This window comes from Anolis sagrei, chromosome 5, assembly GCF_037176765.1.
Source record: "Anolis sagrei isolate rAnoSag1 chromosome 5, rAnoSag1.mat, whole genome shotgun sequence".
Classification (NCBI taxonomy): Eukaryota; Metazoa; Chordata; class Lepidosauria; order Squamata; family Dactyloidae; genus Anolis; species Anolis sagrei.
In genome coordinates this window covers 154,671,934-154,696,171 of record NC_090025.1, presented here as the reverse complement: position 1 = coordinate 154,696,171, position 24,238 = coordinate 154,671,934, and the positions used below count along the sequence as shown (strand labels likewise).

Genomic DNA, 24,238 nt, shown 5'->3' with positions numbered 1-24,238 from the left:
AGGGAGGCGCTTTTGCTCCTTCCTTGCCACCAAAAATCTTTTTCCCTCCGCCCCTCAGCCACAAAAGCCATTTTCCTCATTTCCCCCAAAAGCCTTTTTTTCCTTGCCTTGCTTGCTTCCAAAAGCCATTTTTCACTTTGATTGTGCTTTTCCTACATAGCAGAAGGGTTGGGCTGGATGGCTCCTGGAGTCTTCCACTAAAATAATGTTAAATTTATGTTGGTCAAAACATTTGCCCATGCCTGATTTTACACACACACACACACACACATTTATCGGGGCTCCACGAGAAATTTTTGCTTCAAAAAGATCTCCACAGTGGAAATAATCTGAAAATGCCTGCTTTAGGAATTCCCTGGAGTGAAATATAGAGTAATGTTTCTTTGTTTATATATGTTCTGATATGCAGGAATTATAAAGATATTTAGAAAAACATGTCTCTTTTTGCATGCAATGAATCAAATGAAGCCAACATCAGTTTTTAAGTGGACCTTGAAGAACAAATTGGATATTAGTTCCAATAAGAATTCAACGATCTTTATCAGGCTTTTAAAACAAATTTCAGCTTTGTGCATTTGTGTTGTCAGCTGCATCTAGCATTAATCTAATGTCCTGATCTTTTTTCTGTGTGTGACCTTACTTTATTTCTCATGAGATTGGCCTATTTTGAGAGTATAAAATATACCTGCTGAAATGTAGCTTGGATGATTTCAAAATATGATTCTGGTCTTTATCATGTTTACCAATCCACTTGTTTTCCATATAACGGGGTTCATAATATTTGATACTCCATAGTGTGGAGTACTGCTTTTAATGCTTTTTCTTGAAACAGCATTATCTATTTGTGGTACATAAAAAGTCTTCCTATACTCCGGGCCCTCCATCTGTGCTCTTCATTAAAATTACATAAATCATCTATGGTCATAATTTTTGTTTTCTTAATGTTCGACAGAAACTTACAATTTCTGCTTCAACTTTCTTCATAATTTTTTCCAAGTTTTTCTGCTAGTCATATCGTACCAGTTCCTCTGAATCCAATCCTGCTTTATGTATAACATTATTGGCTACAAGTTAAATAGGATAATTAAAATGTGCCCTTGTCTGACCCCCTTTCCAAGCTTCCCTGTAGTCTTTCCTAAGAGTAGCCCCTTTCCTTGAGCAAAATCAGTGATTTTAATGCTGTCCTGCTAAGGAAAAAGCAAGCATAGGATCTTGCACAGCTTTTGCAGAGTCTGGTGATGTATTAACGTTAAGTAATGCTTCTTCGTTTGTATAAGAACTGCATTAGTGACCATAGCATCATGGTAGTGGTGTCAACTGCAACAAGGTAACACACTTCTAACTCAGGTGTATAACGATTTTTATCATAATTTTTAATTTACATTGTTTATTACTGTCAATTCTGTTCAATAAGGGATTGTGAGCAGACAAGACAAATGTTGGGACAAAGCTTTAATTTGGCCTCTTTGAGGTCCTTACAATGGGAATTAATTCACACTATATATATAATCTCAAAGTACTGCTCAATATATTTTACATAGGAAATATTTTCTCATATACAGTGCCTTTAGTTCTGTGTTTCTTACTGCAGAAATATAATTCATTCATTTGCCCATCTTGAGTACTAGCAAGCATTCTAAATGTTTTGCTAGTGTGACTTTTCTCTTTTCCTAGCTGAATTTACCAATTAAATAAAGGCTAAGGCAAAACAGCACAGATAAGTGCTTTCCTGGAAACAAAGCAAACGGTGAGCTGTTGCTATGGTGGCAAGACTTCGAGGAACATATGGCCTTTTAGGAATCACTGGAGACATTCCCACTGTATTCCATTAGCAAATAGCAGCTTTTGCATAGACTTAACTCTACAACTGCTTGCTTATGCACTCCTGCATATTGTTTATGGAAATTCCACCTTGATGGCAATCAGGAAACTGTCCAGAGACAGGCCCAAAAGTCCCCCATCCCCCCACATCCAGGTTAAAACGTTTTAACTAAATTTGTTGTATGGTATGTTCATGCACGATCTCTCCTTCTCCCTCTTCTATCCCTTGCAATATTCTTTTCCTTGCAGGTTTTCTTAATATTATTTTTCTTTCCAAACCCACAGCCCATCAGAGAAGTGCTTAGGCTCTAAATATGCCAATCCCTAAGAGTACATGAAGTATCCACTGCTTGTTAGTTCTGTGCCAAGCTATTGCTAGTCATGTGGAGAGTGCCATACACCCGATACGAATGCTTGAAGTCAGAATGCAAGAAAGTAATAAGCGCAAGAACTTCATAAAAATGCTATTCTAAACAAAGAAAAGGAAGAGGGAATTCAAATGCCCCTTTGCATTTAGGTAATACGTTATCTTCCTATAACAGTAAGTTATAGAAAACATATTTTAAGTAATATTGTACATGAAGCAAAATTTGTATAACTCAAAAAGCAAAGGTATCGCCATGTCAGCTGGCTATATATAGAATCATAGAATCATAGAGTTGGAAGAGACCTCATGGGCCATCCAGTCCAACCCCTTGCCAAGAAGCAGGAAAATTGCATTCAAAGTACTCCTGACAGATGGCCATCCTGCCTCTGTTTAAAAGCTTTCAAAGAAGGAGCCTCTACCACACTCTGGGGCAGAGAGTTCCACTGCTGAACAGCTCTCACAGTTAGGAAGTTCTTCCTAACGTTCAGATGGAATCTCGTTTCTTGTAGTTTGAAGCCATATGCAATTTCAGATTTTAAAGCATTTCCGATTTCTGGATAAGAGACACTCAACCTGTATGAGAAATAACATGAATGCTGTAGTCAATTTCCTCCTCTGTCTCCAACCCAAAACAAAACAGGTTTTGATTAACAAATTAACAAAGAAAGAGATATAATCAACTATGTTCTAAAACCAGAGAAACATTCACAGGACACAATTCTAGCACTCAGATTACCATGCTAGCATCCTATGAATCCTACAATTGGAAGGTTCACGTGGCCTCTAGAATTCTCAGCTTGACAGTTCTAATTCCTCGTTAGTCTATAAATCCCAGGATTCCATAGGATGCAGCCATGGCAGTCAAAATGGTATCAGCAAGCTATAATTAATTATGCAATGTGAGAGATCCATTTGTCTTTTTCTTCTACATAATTCTTTGTGACATGCCTAGAACAAAGTGTTCCGCATGGCTCAGACCATCAACAAAGCAGACTTACTTATATCTGCCAGAAAGGAAATTTCTAAAAATTATTTCCACAACATTTGTGGAGCTCTATTTTGGTTGATGCTGTTGCATTGATTTGATGGTCAGTGCAGACCTCGTGCAGGCTTTGAAGGAGGCATCACAATGAGTTTGTTTTGCAAGGCGCTGCCTGGTCTTTTGCACTACACCCAGCATTCTGATCCCACAGTTATAATTAGTCCTCATTAATGCAGTTTCCAAGGCAACAGAAGTGAAGGATCGGTTCTTAATGTGCTGATCCCATAAATGGAAAAGATGCTGATGCTAATATTAATCTTCGAAATTCTGAGCTTCAAGAGAAGGAAATAGCTTCAAGGTTCAGAGTCTGTGAAATTTTAGTAGGCAATTTGAAGAACTCGAATACCTTAATTTTAGAGACTGCTTTGTTTACTTTGTTTCACTACTGCAGACTGCACCTATTCCATGCATAACTTTTGGAGGCAATTCATGATTTGTTGGTTCTCCTTCTGGTGGTGAATCTTTTATGTGTTTAGCTGAGGTGGTCTTCCAATGGCAGGAATTCTGTGCAACTCCAAGGCCTTACTTGAAGCCTTACTAGCCTTGAAGAATCGGCCAAAGTTTATGCTCTTGTGACTTTTTTGAGAAGCCAGGATCATCTCCATGCCTTGATGTTACCAAGAAGACCAGGAGCGGAGTATAGAGACAAGGATTTCTCCTTAGTGATCCAATCATACTGTCTTGACAACTCCAAAATGTGAGATAATGAACAATTTCAACATAAACTCAATGTGTGTGTGTGTGTGTGTAATATCTTGCCTACTAGTTAATTAATTTTGGTAAGTTTTCTGTGCTCACAGTCGCTCAAACTTACCCATTAATGTTTCCCAAAGATGTAGATGAAGATCATGGGTATTAACCTCATGTTTGAATGACAATTGGTTAGGTGCCGCTCACATTTCACAAAGAAATGGTAGTCCATAAACAGGGCTGCAGAAACAACTTTGGAAATTCAGATAGGGCTACATGAAGCTTTATGGCTGGAGTTTACCTACCCCTATAAAGATTGGACATTTCAGACAACACTGGCTAAATCCAAAGTCTCAGCAATTCTAATCGCAAGTTCCAGCACTTTATATTGCCTTTATGCAATCATTTTACATAGCAAAATCCTTACCATGATGTGCATGAAATAAAACACTCCACAATAAGAGACATTTGGGATGAAAAGGTTGGGGTGTGCAGCTGGAGGGGGAGTTGTTATTGCCCTTGGCTTTTCAGAGAAGTGGATTATTTCAGACAAGAGACTTGGAGTTATCTGTTGTGAATCTAAGCACTTCACAGTTCTGCAGTGCCCTTAATTTCCTAGAGATGAAATTCTGAGAAAAGGAGGGGGAGGGAGAGAAGAGTTTAGTTCCTTAGCAGCATTAAATTAACAGAAGCATTTGTAAACTAAACAGGGGAGCTTTGAAAGCTTGCCCTTTTACCATTTCCTGACTTCTTGGAAAAAAATCTCACTGTTGAACAGATTAGATTACAGGACTCTGACAGGTTGCCACAGAAGAATTCTGTTTTTCACTAACACACACACACACACACACAATACTTTTTAAAATATAACTTTGAATTAATGTTGCACATTTGCTAAAGATTCTAAAAATCTGCATTTGCATGAGAGTGAGAGAGACCACTTAAGGCTGAACTCTTCATGTTGCTTCCATTCAAACAAAGCAAACTAAGTAAACAGCATCAGTTAAATAGTGAACAAAGGAAAGGATATTTATATATTTAGAGAAAAACAGCCGTGGCACGCTGAAGAAAGAGTCAGGAAGACAAAAAGTACAGATCTGTGCCAACAGGGAACTAGAACATTCATTAGGGGTGGTGATGAAGTGAGCTAAAATGAATAAGGAGTACAAGCTAGACATGAGGAAGTTCACCTACTAAGGCTTTTGCTTAATGCTGTTGTACCAGGGATGGGAACTGTGGCTATTCCACATATTCTCAGAATCTAAATCCCATCAGCCTTACCCAATGTTAAAGGACACTGGGATGTGTAATTCATAGCTACACTGGGATGTGCAACTCATAGCTATGCACAATTTCCATCCCAGTGTCAGATGCAAAGAAATGTTCTACTTCCATATGTTCAAGCATTAGCTTCAGAAGATCCCTATGTCTACATCTAAAACCCATTCTACAGTTAACATTTATTCAGTTAAAATGTCTTTTTTGCTGCCACTCTTTCCTAATTTTAAACACTTAAATATTCCAAAGTTGACTCTTTGTGTATTCCAGTCAAATTCCTAAAGAAGGTAGGTTATCTTTTGCTGTACTCATTTAGGGAAAATTAGCAGATAAGTCACTGTAGAGCACCTAGAGACTACAGTACCAGACAGCCACAGAGAAGGATTTCTTCCACAAGGATGAAGGATTAAACCTTCCTTTCCCATGTACTGCAGTTCTCAAAAAGATCAAGCCCACCCAAATGATTTTACTCTAAGAAAAAATCTGAAATTCTTGAAAGTGGTGACATTTACTGTCATGTCAGAGTCATATAATTAGCTCCAAAGCATGGCCCAAAACTACTAATTTGATTTATGGTCTCTGAATTGTCATATGGACTAGCTGGCAAAAAACAGCAACTGTTTTGTGCAGATTTAAAGTAGATGCATTACACCAAGACATGGCCACCTGCAGGCATGCATACACACATACACACACACACACACACACACACACACACACACACACAGGTACAGTCGGAAACTGTTTTGTTCTTAATTCATAATGATGATGAATATCAAGCTACCAGCCTAAGGGTGAGAACCAAAGTATAAGAGACAATGAGAGTTTTGCCATGAACTTCTTTAATTCCTAGATAGCACTTACGCAGTTCCATTCTTACATGCAACAGGAGAGCGAAAAAAAGAGAGACTTCAGCATTCCTCATGACGTCAATATTTCTCAGAAACAGGAAAACATAACATTCTTAGTAGGGATAGAAGTAGCACCTTTCCTGGAAAACAATATTTTACAGAAAACCTTTGATGCTGTTCTTCAGTAAGACCGTTCCTGCCCCTTGAACTTGAAAGCTTTATGTTTAACTAACTCTTTAACCACACGGAAGAAGTTTTTCTCCCAAGTGCAAGTCTTTATCCTGATTCTGATTGCACATTAACAGAACTATCACCTAGGATTTGTGGTACTATTTAGATTCCCTGTGTTAACAGCATTTTGTAGTATTAATTGATATTTAATTAGTGGTTACATAATACCAATAATAATATAGTATTATTTAATTAGTGGTTACAACTTACTTCTGACACGATAAATAAATTAGTGGTTACAGGAAGGATGGAACTGCTCAATTCTGGGCATATTCTCTTGGGTGAAAAACTCTTTGTTCAAAAGTCATTATTTTAATAGGCATACCTAGCATGATTGCGTCACGTGTTGTTGTTTGTGCTGGTAAATAATGTGATGCTTGGGTTTGGAATTATTTCCACTTTAACATGAGCATCCTTACATTAACTTCAACAACCTCAACAAGTCATTTGACCTTAATTTTTTTTAATGCTAATTAAAAAATCTTGAATGCCAAACAAAAATGAAACATATGTTCTCTCTCTCTCTCTCTGAGAATTGTTCACAAAAAGGTATTTTCTTTGAAATGAAAAGTCTAAGTTTCAGACTTATTGGTTATTCACCCACTTATCCTGATTGTTTGTTTTTTAAAACACTGAAACAACATTTTATAGTTATTTATTTTTTTTAAAAAATACAAACAATCTAACTGATAATCAAAATAAGATGAATTCACAAAATAAACTGAAAAAGAAAAGTGAAAAGAAGAAGAAAGACACATAAATAATACTTAGTAAGGATTTGATGCACAATGCCAACTGTAATAACAAGAAAAGTGAAAGAAAAAAAATCTACCATTACAAATACAATTAAATAACCCTACTAATATTACTAATGACCAAAATCACAGATTATCACATAGTTAGATTTCCTATTGTTTAAAAATCCTATAAACATTTTACAATGGGTTTCCAAAAGTCTTACATTTGTTTATCCTTTGAAACTGAAGTTAATTTGGCTATTTGGGTGAACTCATCAACCTTATTTGGTTTAACTAAGCAAATCTTAAGGATTCTTCCATCATCCATTTCCATATTTGAGTAAAAAATACTTTGTCGCTATTGTCAAATATTTAATAAGTAGTCCATATCTACTCTCTAGTTTGTTTATAATATTCAACAAAAACACTTCTAGAAACATTACAAAATCTACATTTACAATTTTGGGAGTTAACATCTTGGAGATAAGTACATACAATAACTTTTGTATCTCATCTTGTTATCATTATTTTTGGGCTTGGCCTCATGTTAGCCGCCCCGAGTACCCATTGGAGAGATGGTGGCGGGGTATAAATAAAGATTATTATTATTATTATTAAAGTAAATTTCCATCTTCCTACCAGTCCATCACATATGAAGAAAGGAACTTTGGACTTGATTCTCACAATGTCAGAAAACCGGCTAAATGAAACTCTCAGTACAATCTGTACAAGATAAATAGTTTTTAAAATGTTTCTTTCAATAAAATAATTTGACTCTAGCAACCACAGGCACAGTATCTGTTTTGCTATTGGCAGCAATAACACTATGAAGGAATAATTAATTAGATATACAATTACAAGAAACATTCTTCACTTAGTAAGTCATACATCCAGGACCTTCAGGACTAACATTCTTAAATATCTCAGTTCTGGAAAACAAGGAGAAGAAACCCAAGATTATAGTATTAAAACAGAATTTTTAAACTGTTTACATCTAGTGCAGAAACACTATTCCATCATTTGTGACAATCCAACAAGAGGTAAGTTTAGGTTTCCCAAAGCTTCTGGCATTTCAGTCGCCCTGCCATGAATATACCACAAAATAAGTACAAAATATAGCTAATGTATGAACTCTATTTAAGTTGGGCTTCTGAAAAAATTTAAGAATCTTCACTCAATTCTCCCATTTTTTAAAAATATTCCTGAGCAAAGATCTTTGTAAACAGCTTGTGCCCAAGAAGCTAAGAAGCTGAGAATACTCTTTTCTGAGCAGAAGTCTTCTCTGAACATTATCACTTGAATACCGTGGGATGAGATATTATTTAATAATATCCAGAAAACCCAAAAAAGAATAAAAATTGTGTGATGCAAAAATCTAGCACACAATTGTCTACATTTGCATATAAAAAGTCCAGGCCTTTATAACATATAGAAATCTCAAAGGTTTTAACAGAATGTACATGATCTGGTTAGAGATGCTGCTAATAAAGGAGTTCCAATACATTATGACGGCAAAACAAACCGAGAAAATATGAACCCCTTAGTTGCTCCAAATATTATCCTTTCCAATTTGGCCATTACATACCTCGCACCTGCAAGCAGTTCCATTTTCATTTAGGAAATATTCCTTGCTGCAATGAAGTGCCCTCAAATTATTTATTGCAAGCTTAAATATTTTTCATAATATAACTTTTATATTTAAAGTTTAAAGAAAAGTGAGGAAGGGACAAAACACAACTCTGTACAACCTGATAGTGAAAATAAAACACTGTGATGGAAATCGGTTTTACAGAAGGAAAATCGGCTAAATAGAAGCATAATTGCTTTGCTCTAGAAAGAAGAATGTGACCGTATTTAAAAGAAATGCTACCACGAGACTGCAATGGTTTACACACAGGGACACACAAGACTCAAATATTCAGAGTTAACATTGCAAACTACAGCTATATAGCAGTATGAATCTGCACCGAGTGGTTTTGATTATATTTTCCTAGAAACATTTAGAGAACGATAGTATTTGCTTGACCTCAGGAGCTCTGAATTTTGTTATGAAGCCTCCCGTCTCACTGAGACAAGGCATTTGGCTGATGCAAATTTAGCATTGGCCAAAAACCTTGTCTCAGTGAAACTCCAAAACACAAGTTCCAGGAGATCACATGAACAGATATTCCTCTGTTTTGCAAAAGCAACTCATATTTTACTGAGACATGTGAAGATCCCCAACTAATCCGTATTTAAAATTTATTAATATTGATAAAAGTGTCAATCATGAAATAATCCTCATCCAAATAAGGAATATTTCATGTACAGAATTAAAATTTACTCAGTATGGATATATATTATTTTCAGGATTGAAAGCAACATGTTACAATAAAACCTGTCACTATAACATGCATTAGATGTCGATGTTAAAGTGATGTGTAAATTCTCATAACATTCATGTATCATAAGCCTCCAGCCCATGAGTAACAATTCTGATTTCTTAAACATTTTAAGGGTTGGGAAATGTTGGACATATCTAGAAGTTTTCTTTTTTTTAAAAGACTGAAACAAGAAATTAACTGAAAAAAGATAATATTCATACATCTGCTGATTTTAGGGATTTTTGTCAAAACTTTAAAAAGTCCTTAAAATCAGCAGATGTATAAATATTTCTGAAAGTTGGGGGGAAATGATCTCCTGTTATATTGTGTCATTGTATAGAAAATTGATATAGATAGATCTTGTAGTTTTTTTAAAACATTTACAAAAACTTTAAAAATTCTCCAAAACTCTGTGGATAAATCAAATGTTCTGAAACTTGACAGCTTAACAGTGGTAAATGTGTTCTACCATTGTATCAAGTCTAACCCCAATAGCTATAAAAATGAGGGAGAAAGGAGCCCCTTAAATTTCCATACTTGTGCAATTACTATAATGAAAAAGTAACAAAATTTCATTACTTGTTATAGTAACAAAATCTTCACTAATAATTTTCACTCCTATTTTGTAATGAATTTTGAAACATTTTTTCATTGATTGCACAGCCCTAGTAGCTATGATGTGATAGTATAATATCTGAGACAAGAGGGAAATGGCAAGATGGATACCCAGTTTCCAAGGGAAATAAGTCTCTGAAACAAGAAGCATTCTTTATTTTTATCACAGCTGCCTGTTGCCCCTAAATATACTATATTGTTTCATAATATTTGTAACAGCTTTCATAACTTTAAATTTTTAAATGTTTCAGAAGAGACTGGTGGGCAGCAGAATGCCCACTTGCACAAACAAGGCATGCAATTGATTGCAATGGTAACGACGATTATATTATCCCTTTCAAAAGATTCATTTGTTTTGCTATAAAAGGCCCTAAGATAAAACCATGTAAAATCATCAGATCATGTGCAATGTCTATCGAGATTGCATGGGGCAAGCAACATAGGAGGAAAAAGATGACTTAGTCCATCTCTGGTGTACTGTTCTTCCATGTCAAGGAAATATGTCTTTTTCAGCAAAGCCTATAATCTGTATCAGGGGTCCTCAAACTAAGGCCCGGGGGCCAGATGCGGCCCTCCAAGGTCATTTACCCGGCCCTCGATCAGGGTCAACCTAAGTCTGAAACGACTTGAAAGCACACAACAACAACAACAACAACAACAACAACAATCCAAATAAGCCAAACAATCCAAAAGCAGGCCCACACTTCCCATTGAAATACTAATAAGTTTATATTTGGTAAAATTGTTCTTCATTTTAATTATTGTGTTGTTTTAAAGTGATTTTTGCAGTACAAATAAAATATGTGCAGTGTACATAGGAATTCATTAATTTTTTTTTCAAATTATAATCCGGCCCTCCAACAGTTTGAGAGACTGTGACCTGGCCCTTTGTTTATAAAGTTTGTGAACCCCTGATCTATATAAATAAAAATGTAATGTTTGTTTGTGGGATTAACATAACTCAAAAGCCACTGTATGAATTAACACCAAATTTGGACACAATACACATATCAGGCCAATGAGTGACCATCACTCATAAAAACACTGAAAAACACAGCAGAAGAGACATAAAAAGTTTTAAAAAATTACAACGCACATGCAAACCCACATATATATACGCAAACACACATATATACACATATACACAAATATACACATACAAAACACATAAACACAGACTGGGCCACAACAACGCATGGCAGGGGATGGCTAGTGGTGTTATAAATTGCTTATTTGTCACCTTTGGACAGGTTTTCAGCTTTGCTGTATAGTTGTGATAGAGACAGAAAACCTCTATCCAACATATACATTTATGCAAAAGCCCAAGATTTGAATCATTGATATGAAAAACTATGGTGCACATGGGCAGGATGTTATTTTCATTCAACTGAATGCATTGTGTTTTTGTGCAGGGAAGAGAGGCTAAATGAGCCTCTTTTCACAAGCATTGGGCAGCAAATGAACATCCTCATCAGCTGAGAGAAATAATCCAGTGGTACTTCAGAAATACATAAATATTGGACACCATAAAGGCAAATATCAAATACATGACACCAGATTCTAGTACCATTGGCATTCGCTACAAATTAAATAATAGTAGCAGCTATTGGAATACAATCCCTTGGTACCCTTTGACCTGCTGAAGAACTTAGCACCAAGAAATTCCCCAAAGGCTCCATAACAATAATTAGATTGAAAATCATGTTAGAACATTTCAGTGTCACCTGATCCTTTAATCAGACTGTTAGAACAGGTGGCTGCTACAAATGTATCCTTTTTTCTTGGAAAGAGGAAATAATCTGCATGTTGAATATTTATCTGTTTTCTGGACAAATCCAGTGAAAGACAAGAACAAAACAAGGAGCTGGCAGCAGTTAATTATGATTCTCTTCCAGTTTCCTCTAAAAGGATTACAGATGACTGCACAAGTCACATTAGATTTTGGCACGAGTTTATTCCCTGGGAGCCAACTGTTTGGGTAAAAACTACCAAGAAATAAAGAGCATTGGAGATGTATTGCCAGGAAAACAAGTGTTTTATGGAAAGTTACAATTTATAAAGCCTGTTCTGATCTACATAAACCAGGTTATGTGGTCTATTTTGATAGAAATAATTCTGCTATGGAAGAGGCAGAAGAGGAAACTTGACATTCAATGAACAATGTTTTGATCATAGGCTGTGTGTTGTAACTGGCAGCAAGACGCTTTTTACGAGAAGGCCAAACTCATGTTTGTGTTTATAAGCAAGTCAGTAATCCCATTTGAACTCCAGATTAAAATTTGAGGAACGGAGCCAGTATCTACTGAATCCCAGCAGTTGCAGAAGCGTCTCTACGTCATCACTGATCACGAGAGGCGACCCGGATCAGAGTTCAGGGATAAAGAAGGCACACTATGCGTGAAGGTTTGTACTTGTTATCAGGAAATACACTATTCTTTTGAAACTTACTCTATTATAAACACTCTCTGACCATTATGCGTTCCCTCAGATCCTAGTTTTTCAGATTTTGTGTATGTTTGAAATAGAACAAAAATACTCCAGTCTCATGCTGCTGGCTGCCTAAAGCATGAGGCCAATGTGGACACAGCAGCTTATTCCACACTGGTAAACAATTACTCTGCCAACAAAGAGTCTCAGGGGTTATTAAAAATCAATTCTAGGTAGATAAGCAAAGCAGTGACAGAATACTTGTAAAATACGTAGGTTCTTCCTAATATCTCAGTGTTAGACTTTCATTTGACAATGAAATTTATGGGAGACTATCTGGTTTATGAAGAAACTTTGTGGATTTCCAAGAGTTCTTTTACATTACATAATTATAGCAATAGGTTTCCACATTAACTGCCAGAGGTGCCTCCCACTAGAATACTGGAATTTGTAGTTTGATTAAGCAACAGATCCCTCTGGCTGAAAAATAAATATCCATCCCTAAACGACAAATCCCAGAATCCCACAGAATGCGATTTCCATCAAAATGGAATCATAGTGTTATAGTTGAGTAGACTGAAAGGACCTCTAGATTGAGTTCTTAATCCCAGATTACTCAAGTGGTTCATGAAGAACAAAAACAAAACAAAACCACAAAAAAAGCAATCCCCCTCATTGTACAAAAACGGTTCTGAAAAAATGTATTTATATAATCAGAACATCATCCAAATTAAGGAAATTGCAACTATGCTGGCTTTCATCTATGTACTTACATGTACTTACATGTATGGATCCCAAAGTTCTTGACAACCTCTTTCAGTTATTTCATACATATGTTAAATTACATGGGGGACAAAACCAAGTCTTGAAAGGCCAATGGGATGACTCACTTCTATGGTGGCTGGCTTTGGTCCATTTGTAATACAGCTGCAGTGAGTGTCTATTTTGAATCAGATGTAATTTTAGAATCCACCATTTGAAAGATCTTCAACTTATGAAAACTCTATGAAATACCTCCAAGATACCCTAACATCGACAACCCTGTTCAGATCCTGGAAGCACAGGACTATGGCTTTCTTGGTTGATTCAAACCATCTGTCACATAGTTTACTTATCCTGCTGACTTCCTCTTTATTGAACATTACCGTATTTTTTCCAGTGACTCATGTCATTTCATGATATGGCCAGAGTGAAACTGACTCATGAGAGATTAGACTTAATTTGATGTTAGAAGCATGTCCTACTCATTTTGGCAGTTCATGGTATCCACAGAACTTTCTTCCACCACCACATTTCAAATGAGAGTTGATTCTCTTCCTATTGATCGTCATTGTCCAGCTTTTACAACACAGAAACTGGAAATACTACATCATGAAAGACCCTGATGCTAATCAAAATTCTAACTTACAACTATCAGGAAAAAGAGCATCATTTTATCAATGGAAGAGGAGTATTGTTAGCCAATGAAGACTTTGTATGTGTACATATATTGTGCGTGTGCTTTCAGTTGCCTTATAGTGACCCCATGAATTTCATAATGTTTTCTTAAGCAAGGAATACTCTGAGGTGGTTTTGACAGCTTTCCTCTGACATATAGCCTGCAGTACCTGACATTCGCTGATCATTTCCCACGCAAGTACTGGCCCAGTTTAGTTTCCAGTATCAAACAGATCTGGGTATTTATAATACTGTCATAGCTATTACATTTTTTCTATTATCTGAGAATCACACATATCTGTAATTCTGTATAAATAATCTTTTGTACCATTTGCTCTATCACAAGCCTCAAGGCAATAATCACATGTGGGCTGCATAAAAATTGAGCCAGGAAATGAACCTTTATACCTTCACTTCCAACAGAGAAGATTTCTATTTTTGTTTATTTGTTTGTTTTTTGTTTGTTTGGGGTTTTTTTAATTACAACTCCCACAGCCAGCTGTATTTCGGAAGTGTGTATTCAAATGAAACATGGGATGTACCTGCCTTACTCACTTCTCTCTAATGGCACTTGGAAAATAAAGTCAAATAAAGACATCTGGTCTGCCTTTATTTGACTTAAGGTGCATCCAGTTTAAATGACACCAGTTTAAATGTCATGGCTCAATGCTATGGAATCATGACAACTGTAGTCTTTAGCCTTCTCGGCCAAAGAGTGTTTTTGTCTTGTCAATCTACAACTCCCTGAATTCCATAGCACTGAACCATGGCAGATAAAGTGGTGTCAAAATGCATTCATTCTGCAGTATATATACACTCGTAGGCAACCCATTACTGGGACAAATGTCACTTGAGCTGGAAAAGGGGAGAATTTTACTTTTGTGAGTCCAACTGTAGTTGTGTATGCCTGCTTACAACAGGCAAGGTAAACAATAGCTGCCTTCATAACCGATGCCTTTCTCAGGCGCTCCCACCAGCATGTTTGTAAAAATAAGAACATAGATCTATACTTTTGGCCACAAAAAAGAGAAATTATAAGAAAAGAAGATACTAATGAAAGATCATATTTTAAGTGGTATCTAGAAGCCTCAAAATGTTTTGTTTACATGGTTATTTCATTTCACATATGCATGATATTGGTTTAAAATAAAAAGTTTGAGGAAAAAAATCAGAAGTGCTCTATCTTCTCATGTTATGCTACCAAACCTAAAGCCTGGGAACACATTTACTTTGATAATGTCAGTCTGCTGGGGTTAGGGGTACAGAACTCCTATAAAAGCACAAAAATGTGAATAAATAAATTGCTATTTTTTACCTGAAAGAACCTTTCTCTAGGAATTTATAGATCTTTCTGCATGACTCTAGTACCAAGTTCTGCTGGAAGCTGACCACAGAACTGCACTAAGGTTCCTAGGGAGAAGAGTTCAATCAAATTTGTGAATAATCCAATCCACAAGTGTCAAATCCACAAATGTGGAGAGACAAAATCAGCCCCTCGATACCAATATCTCAAGAAGGGCTGGCAAGAAACTTTCTCCCCCATAGGGTAGCTTCCTTGTTTTCCCTTTCTCTAGCATAAAGAAATATCAATTGTGTAAGTGCCCAAAGGAAACTGACAACATCAACAAAGATTTATCAGATTACTTACCTCAGTATGAAACTTTGGTTCAAATAAATATGTTTAGGGCTTAAGGGCAGAACAGAGAAAGGATAAAAAAAATTCTGGAGAGAAGCAAAATAGGAAAACATTCCACCGAAAACTCAATTTCCTCCCACAGCACACATTTTCCACTTTATAGCAACACACATTGTGATTGTAATAGCATGCTGTTCCTAGAAAGAACTGTACTTTCCTGCCAACAGCTATAGCTTTTCTTAGGAATCATAAATATTATACAGAGGCTTTTAGACAATTATTCCTTTGTCAGAACTGGCCACACTAGAAATAAATCTTTTCTCGGGAAGTAATCCTACTGTGTGGTTGGCTAGCATTTGACATGAAAATGCTTTTTATAGTCACAAGGTAAAACGTATCGGTTTAACATCTCAAACAAGATGGAAAAAGCTCAGGGGTCTTTTCTCATTTATAGCTACAATTTTCTAAATAGGTTTAGTATGATGAAAAAGCTGAAACAAGCCAAGAGGCAGGGTGGGGGCATTACAAAATCAAAAAGGTCACACATTTTTTCACGCTTTTTGATATTTGAACCATTATAAAAATGTTACGTTTCTCTAAATTTTGACCACTCAAACAGCATGGGACAAGTCCAATCTCATCTACAATATAGCAGCTTAAACTCAAGTATTTTAACTAGATAAATGTAGTCTTAAACCAGACAAATTCGGCTGAATAGAACTCACTCTGTTTGTGTAACACAGTTTATCTGGATATCTAAAATGCTCTAAAATCCAAAATTGTCCACATGGGTGGCTGAAATAGCAACATGCTTGCTTTCTGCTATTTCATGCGCAAAATTATGTAAAATATTGCATATCAGGTTAACCTCAGCTATATACATAAGGCATATATGAAATATAAATTGATTACATATTTAGACTTGGGTCACATCCCCAAGATATATCATTATGTATGTTATGGTATATGAAAATTAAAAAAAATAATAACTCCAAAATATCACGGTCTATTTATCCCAAACTCCGCCAGTGTTCACATTTGGGCATATTGAGTATTTGTGCCAAGTTTGGTCCAGATCCATCATTGTTTAGGTCCACAATGCTCTCTGGATGAGGGGAACTACAACTCCAAAACTCAAGGTCAATGTCCACCAAACCCTTTCAGTATTTTCTGTTGGTCATGGGAGTTATGTGTGCCAAGTATGGTTCAATTCCATCATTGGTTGAGTTCAGAAAACTCTTTGATTGTAGCTACAATTCCTAAATGTCAAAATACATCCTGCATATGAGATATTTACATTACGATTCATAACAGTAGCAAAATTACAGTTATGAAGTACAAAGAAAATAATTTTATGGCTGGGGGTCACCACAACATGAGGAACTGTATTTAAGGAGTCACAGCATTAGAAAGGTTGAGAAACACTTCATTAGACTAAAAAGGGAAAGAAGCTTCAGCAGTCCCTTGTGTTTAGTATTTTTGTTTCCTGCCAACAGCAAGCTTCCCACATTTCCAGAAAAGTATTTTGCTGTAAGGGCATACATTCTTGGTATGCTGGAACAAGAACAAAACAAAATCCATGTTTGCTAAGTCTGACAAAGAAGAAATAGTCTGAGCATGTATAAGTTGTTGCTTTAAAGCAACTTAAAGTGTCATCACAACTGCAGGAATAAAGTGGAATGTGATACTTGGATGCGAGATGGATTTTCTTGGGTATAACCATAATATTGTCACGGAAATTGATTATTTATTATTAAAAATTAATATGATATAATAAAGTATATCTTAATTTAAATATTAAGTAAGAAAAAGGTGCTACAGGAAACAATCAATCTTGGTGAATTTTGGTATATCCACAGGTGGTTTTATACCGCAGGACTGGACTTTTCTCTTGAATGGCATTCTGAGCAATACTGCATTTATCTGGCACTCATTCACACAAGCACATACGTGTGATCCCAAAGGGAGCAAATGTTCCCATTGCACAAATAGGTGCTATGTGAAATACGCCTCTGTGAGCATCAGATACACTCAGTAAATGGCTATGCACCAGTGGCAATGTTCTCTCACTGCTGAAACAATCAAGGAGAGTGTCCTCACATAACCTTAAAAGAAATGAGGATACAGATACAAAAGTATTGTACATAGTACTATAAACTCATTAAAGGGTTTTCTCTTGCTTGTTTTCATTTTTTTTTTCTGAATATGAAGATCTGGTGGATTTCCATTCTTTTTTGTCAGTGAAAGGAAAAAATCTACTTTCTACAGCAATGGCATTAGCTTCTTTCATATACGGGCTGTCCCCAAGTTACAGACACCCAACTTACAAACAACTCATAGTCAAGAACAGAGCTGAGACAACAGGAAGTGAGAGAAATCTCCTAGGAAGGGAAATTCTGATTCCTGAAAGATTTACCACGGGGAAAAGGTGTCTCAACTGAAGCTTTATCACCAATCCTTGTTTCTCCAACAAGCAAAAACTTTCAAAATCTAATTACACCAGGGACAGAAAATAGAGCAGAATCTCCTGAACAGCAACAGAAAAACTATAAATAAAAAACCTCTGTATTTTACCTTATAGAATATATTGCTGGGACTTTTAGGTCCTCTAGCATTACTCTATGGTCAACCTCTGATGGAATATTGTGTAATATCCACACAACTGAAGGCAAGAATATGCTGGCAAACTGTAATAGCTAAATGTTCAATATACCTTTAAAAGGGAATTAGGCCAATGAAAATAGGATTATCAATAGTCTTTAAAATACTTTAGAAAAAATTACTTTTTGAGTCTGCAGTTTCTACAACTCTCCAGTCAGCAGAAGTAGGCAAGTTAGCAGTCTGAAAACCCTAAGTGTTTTATCCTAAATAGTATAATTTAAACACAATACAACTCTGGTTAGGCTATCTGGCATAATCAATAGATCACTTGGAATTGACCTAACTTAGAATTACAACTGTTTTCATAAAATCAGAGAGACTGCCAACCGTGCCATAACTGAAGGTCATCCAATTTGTCTTGTTACTGTCCGGAGTGAACAGATTGCATACTGCAACCGAGAAAAGGTGGAACCATTATCTAAAAGGCTGGGGAGGTCATCCAAGCCAAACAAACAATCAAAAGGTACATTAAAAGGAATGTTGTTTTCAGAACATCGTTTCACTGAATTCGGACAATTCTAAGCTCATTCCAAGCTCAGGTAAGCAGGGTTTTGTGGCTCTTTAAATATTCCATTATGAATTCTTTTAAAAAAGTTTTTAAAACATTTTATATTTTGAGATTGACTAACATTTTAACATAACACAGCACTGGGTCTCAAAGTTGATAACTGTTTTGCTCCATCTGCCTCTGCATTACGACCTGAAAAAACTGAGCTTTCTCAAATTGTGCGAAATACTCTTCTCTCTCCAAATGCCTCTCACCCTTGAATCTGCAAGACCTGAGAAGGGACTGTTGATAGTATAGTGCTTTGGAGGTCTCTCATTCATAGGGTCACTATCAGTTGAAGATGATTTGACAATAGTTCACAACAACAAAAAGAAAGGCCTTCACAAAGGTAGAGAATTGTAACACAGTGGTGACCCAAAAAGATCCCGTAGAGCAATGAGTTCAATAACCTAGGTGCCGCTCTGAGAATACATATTTGTCAGGCCTTAGGAAAACAATGTCATGCTGGTGAAGCAGGAATCTTCATTTTGACCACTAGGTTTGGTTGTTTGTTTGTTTTTTTAAAAAGAGAGAAGTAGTTGGTTGCATAAGTGGCCTAAACTGGTGCAGCATCAGCCCTCCTCCTTCAGAAAGGTGTAAAAACTAAACTCAGTCTTTCATTCATCATGTGGTTAATTATTTGGCTGGGGTGTCCCAGTTTTCAGCAAATTTACTATGTGCCAAGGGGGAAATTTAACTCTTCTTTCTTTTGGTACTAACTTGAGAAAAAACCTCATACCATGTATAGCAAACCAATAAGAAAAGGTCCTACGGACAGCTTCTTCACTTTTCTAACACTAATGTCATACGTGGGGCATTTTTGTCCAGATTGCAATTGCTGAGGAAATGATTAAATGCTGGAGGATTCAATATCAGAGGGAAGGGCTCAATCCACTTTGGGTTTTCATCCACACGTTGAAGAAACTATCCAAAGTGCTGCACATATTTTGGGAATAAAGTTCAGCACGGTGGTCCATGCTCTCGTTACATCCTGGATAGACTACTGCAATGCACTCTTCATGGGGTTGCCTTTGAAGACTGCTCGGGAACTTCAAATAGTCCAACAAGAGGCAGCCAGGTTAATAATTGGGGCAGCATACAGGAAGCATACAACTCCCATGTTACGCCAGCTCCACTGGCTGCCAGTTTGCTACTGGGCACAATTCAAAATGCTGGCTTTGGCCTATAAATCCCTAAATGGCCCCGGCCCAATTTACCTGTCCAAACGCATCTCCCCCTATGAACCATTGCAGAGATTAAGATCTTTCGGGGAGGCCCTGCTCTCCATCCCACCATTTGTCACAGGCATGATTGGTGGGGACGAGAGAGAGGGGCTTCTCGATGATTGCCCCCCCCCCCCCCGGCTATGGAACTCCCTTTCTGGTGAGATCAGATCAGCCCCCTCCCTCCTGTCTTTCAGAAGGATGATAAAAACTTGGCTGTAGGACCAAGCTTTCGGGACAGTGCAATAAAGCAGCGATAGGAAATTTTAGCAGGCCAATTAGATTTGGCGCAGATGAACAAGACGGTTTTGAACAGTGTATTTTAATATTGAAATAAATGTTTTTTAATGTTTATGTATGCATATAACGAATTCTTGTCCCGGCATGGAATGTTTGCTGTATATATGCTGTGCTCTGCCCTGAGTCCCCTTCGGGGTGAGAAGGGTGGAATATAAATGTTTTAAATAAATAAATAAATAATGGATAGTGCATTTTAAGTTGCGACTGAAACCAGAATTGGATTCATTGACACACTGACATGAAAGTTACACGTTGCTGGGTTCAATGTCCCCCATAAGGCACACTTTATCTATTGAATACTGGGTAAGAAAGCACATGCCAAATAACACCTTTTAGAACAACAACTCAGGAATGGTGATGAATCATGTAACAGAAGCCTAGATTTGGCCAGGGTTTATAAATGCAGCTTTTCAATCAACAGCATGGCAGACATTCCAAAGTCATAAATAGTTTAAACCTTACCAGTGGGTGCCACCAGCATCACCTCATTACGTTTTGCCTCAAGCTTGTCTTTCACCCACGGGAATTCTTGTAAGGATTCTAAAAAAGTTTCAAAAGCCTTGGGGCCTCTGGCAGGTAGGATGTCAAGAAGCATCATGGTTTTCCTCTGGTTGGTGACTTGGGCTCTTATTTCTTGCACATCACTTTCAGTCAGGATACCTTCTTGGTAAAGGTACTGTATGACAAGGCCTTCCACCAGCAGTTCTGCACATAGTTCCAAGCGCAATGAGCGCAGGACCTGCTTATCTCTGGCATCCATTCTGAGAAAGAAAGAACAGGAAGTCACCTTTGTCTGAAATTTCAAAGCATTAAAAGCTCTAATGAAAACATAACCCTAGTGTTGCAAAAATAGTATTTTTTTTTCCTTTCTATGAAACTACCTATCTTTCTAATCCCTTTCTAATACTTTCAGATCATTATAGCTGTAAGTAGAAAAATAAAACTCCAAGGAAAAAATGAAAATTTTTGGAAAGGTTTTTTTTAAAAATGCAATGCAAGTAGCCTCTACAGAATGTGAGCCACTTTGGCTGAGTCATGACCAAGTATGATTGCCTTCCAAGAGTCTTGGTGGTGGGTCCGTAAATGACTATAGAGACCTATTCTCAATCCGAATGTTCTTTCGCAGTGAGGACCTCTAGGGCCAGGGCTCTCCAGTTCTCGCTGTCTATGCCAGAGTTTTTGAAGGTTAGCTTTAAGTCTATCTTTCAGCCTCTCTTGATGTCCACCAACATTCTGTTTTCTGTTCTTGAGTTGAGAGTAAAGTAACTGTTTTGGAAAATGGTGATCGAGCATTCGGACAATGTGGCCAGTCCAGCGAAGTTGATGGTGGAGGATCATTGCTTCAGTGTTGGTGGTCTTTGCTTCTTCCAGAATACTGACATTTGTCCATCTGTCTTCCCAAGAGATTTGCAGGATTTTTTGGGGGCAACACTGATGGATTTGTTACAGAAGTTGAGAGTGATGCTTGTAGATGGTCCATGTTTTTCAGGCATGTAGCAGAGTTGAGAGGACAATAGTTTATAAGCAGGCATCTTGGTATCCCTACAAATGTCCCCAATACTGTGTTTCATTTGAAAAAATGCTGCACTCGCAAAGCTCAGACGGTATTGTATTTCGGTGTCAATGTTGACCTTTGTGGAGAAGTGGCTACTAAACTGGTGAAAATGGTCAACATTTTCTAACATTACACTATTAATATGTATTTCTGGAATTGAAGAGGGATTGGTTGATGTCTGCTGGTAGAGCACTGTGGTTTTCTTGATGTTCAGTGAAAAGCCAAGCTTTTTGTATGCTTCTGCAAAGGTGTTTAAAGTGGCTTGTAGGTTCACCTGCTTTGCATGGGCAGACTTATGCCAAACAGGGCAGGAATACTTGGTAGTTGAGTAAGACAAGGCTAATTTTGGGTCTGCACCCCATGTGCTGCCAGTAAGTTTCCGCAGGATATTATTACTTGCAGACATGTTAGATGACATGATCACATCGGTTGTGCCAATCCCTGAGGAATACGAGCATTTTATTGAAATAGTGAAAACCTGCTCACGGGCCTCCATACCGAGAGGCTGCAGAACCCACTACCTTCAGGGCATTACTCCTGAAACAGCTGCCTTGTTGGAAAACTATTACAGGCTCCACAACGAAGACCCATTTAGTGAGCAGACTCTTCAGGCAGCGCAGAACATTGTGTCCTCCATCTCTGAAGCCAAGAAAGAACAGTGGATCAAGCTGATCACAGAGGTCGACATGGGCAGGAGCAGCCAGAAGGTGTGGAGGTTGCTAAGACGGCTGAGCAGTGACCCCTCACAAACTAATACCCATGCCAACATAAAGGCAGATCAGATAGCACACCAACTCTTGAAGAATGGGAAACCCAACCTTGCCACCAAAGTAGGAAAGAAACCAATAGCCAGACAACAAGAGATTGAGAACAACAACCTTCATGAACCCTTTACATCTACTGAATTGGACATGGCTCTCAACAAATGTATGAATGGCAAAGCAGCTGGCTTGGATGATCTACGGATGGAACAAATCAAGAACTTTGGTCCAAAAGCAAGGCGCTGGCTGCTGGAGCTGATGAACAACTGCACTGCATCCTGTCAGATCCCCAAAATCTGGAGGAAAGCAAGAGTCATCGCCATCTTGAAGCCAGGCAAAGCCTGTAATGACCCAAAAAGCTACAGACCAATCTCCCTGTTGTGCCACCTCTACAAAGTTCTGGAGAGACTTATTTTGCATAGAATTATGGAAAATATAGACCCCTGTCTGATCCCACAGCAAGCTGGCTTCAGAAAAAGCAAAAGCTGCACATCGCAAGTGCTGAACCTGACTCAGCACATAGAAGATGGTTTTGAAAGGCAGCAGATCACAGGAGCTGTCTTCATAGACTTGTCAGCAGCCTATGATACTGTGAACCACCGCCTCCTCCTGAGAAAAATGTATAATATCACAAAGGACTACCACCTCACCCGCCTCATAAGAAACCTGCTACAAAACAGGAGCTTTTTTGTTGAGTTCCAGTGCCAGAGAAGCAGATGGCGAAAACAGAAGAACGGCCTGCCTCAGGGGAGCGTGCTTGCTCCATCCATGTTCTACATCCACACAAATGACCAGCCACTGCCAGAAGGGACAGAGAGTTTCATCTATGCTGATGATCGTGCCATTACTGCTCAAGCAGGGAGCTTTGAGATGGTTGAACAGAAGCTCTCCGAAGCTCTAGGTGCTCTTACTGCCTATTACAGGGAAAACCAGCTGATCCCTAATCCATCTAAAACACAGACATGCGCCTTTCACCTTAAGAACAGACAAGCATCCCGAGCTGTGAGGATTACCTGGGAAGGAATCCCACTGGAGCATTGCAACACACCCAAATACTTGGGAGTCACTTTGGACCGTGCTCTGACCTACAAGAAGCACTGCCTGAACATCAAACAAAAAGTGGGTGCTAGAAACAACATCATATGAAAGCTGACTGGCACAACCTGGGGATCACAACCAGGCACAGTGAAGACATCTGCCCTTGCGCTATGCTACTCTGCTGCTGAGTATGCATGCCCAGTGTGGAACACATCTCACCACACTAAAACAGTAGATGTGGCTCTTAATGAAACATGCCGCATTATCACAGGGTGTCTGCGCCCCACACCACTGGAGAAAGTACACTGCTTAGCCGGTATTGCACCACCTGACATCCGCCAGGAAGTAGCAGCCAATAGTGAAAGGATCAAGGCAGAGACATCTCCAGCCCATCCCGTTTGGGTATCAGCCAGCACGTCAACGACTTAAATCAAGACATAGTTTTCTTAGATCTACAGAGACACTCGCTGGAACACCCCAGCAAGCGAGAGTCCAAAAGTGGCAGGCCCAAACCCAGCACCTCAATTCATGGGTGATACCAGATGAGAGACTCCCCCCCTGGGCACTCAGAAGACTGGGCGACTTGGAAGGCGCTGAACAGACTGCGCTCTGGCACCACGAGATGCACAGTCAATCTTAAGAAATGGGGCTACAGGGT

The 24,238-nt window shown here is 38.0% G+C and overlaps 1 protein-coding gene across 1 annotated transcript in view; it reads right to left on the bottom strand.

Annotated features, from left to right (window-relative positions):
• The window catches only part of CRADD (CASP2 and RIPK1 domain containing adaptor with death domain), a 43,220-nt gene that overhangs the window by 16,435 nt on the left and 2,547 nt on the right, over positions 1 to 24,238 (bottom strand). The window contains exon 2 of the mRNA XM_060777318.2: positions 20,689 to 20,987. Within this exon, the coding sequence (XP_060633301.2) occupies positions 20,689 to 20,986 (298 nt within the window). The 5' untranslated portion in view covers position 20,987. The remainder of the gene's footprint in view (positions 1 to 20,688; positions 20,988 to 24,238) is intronic.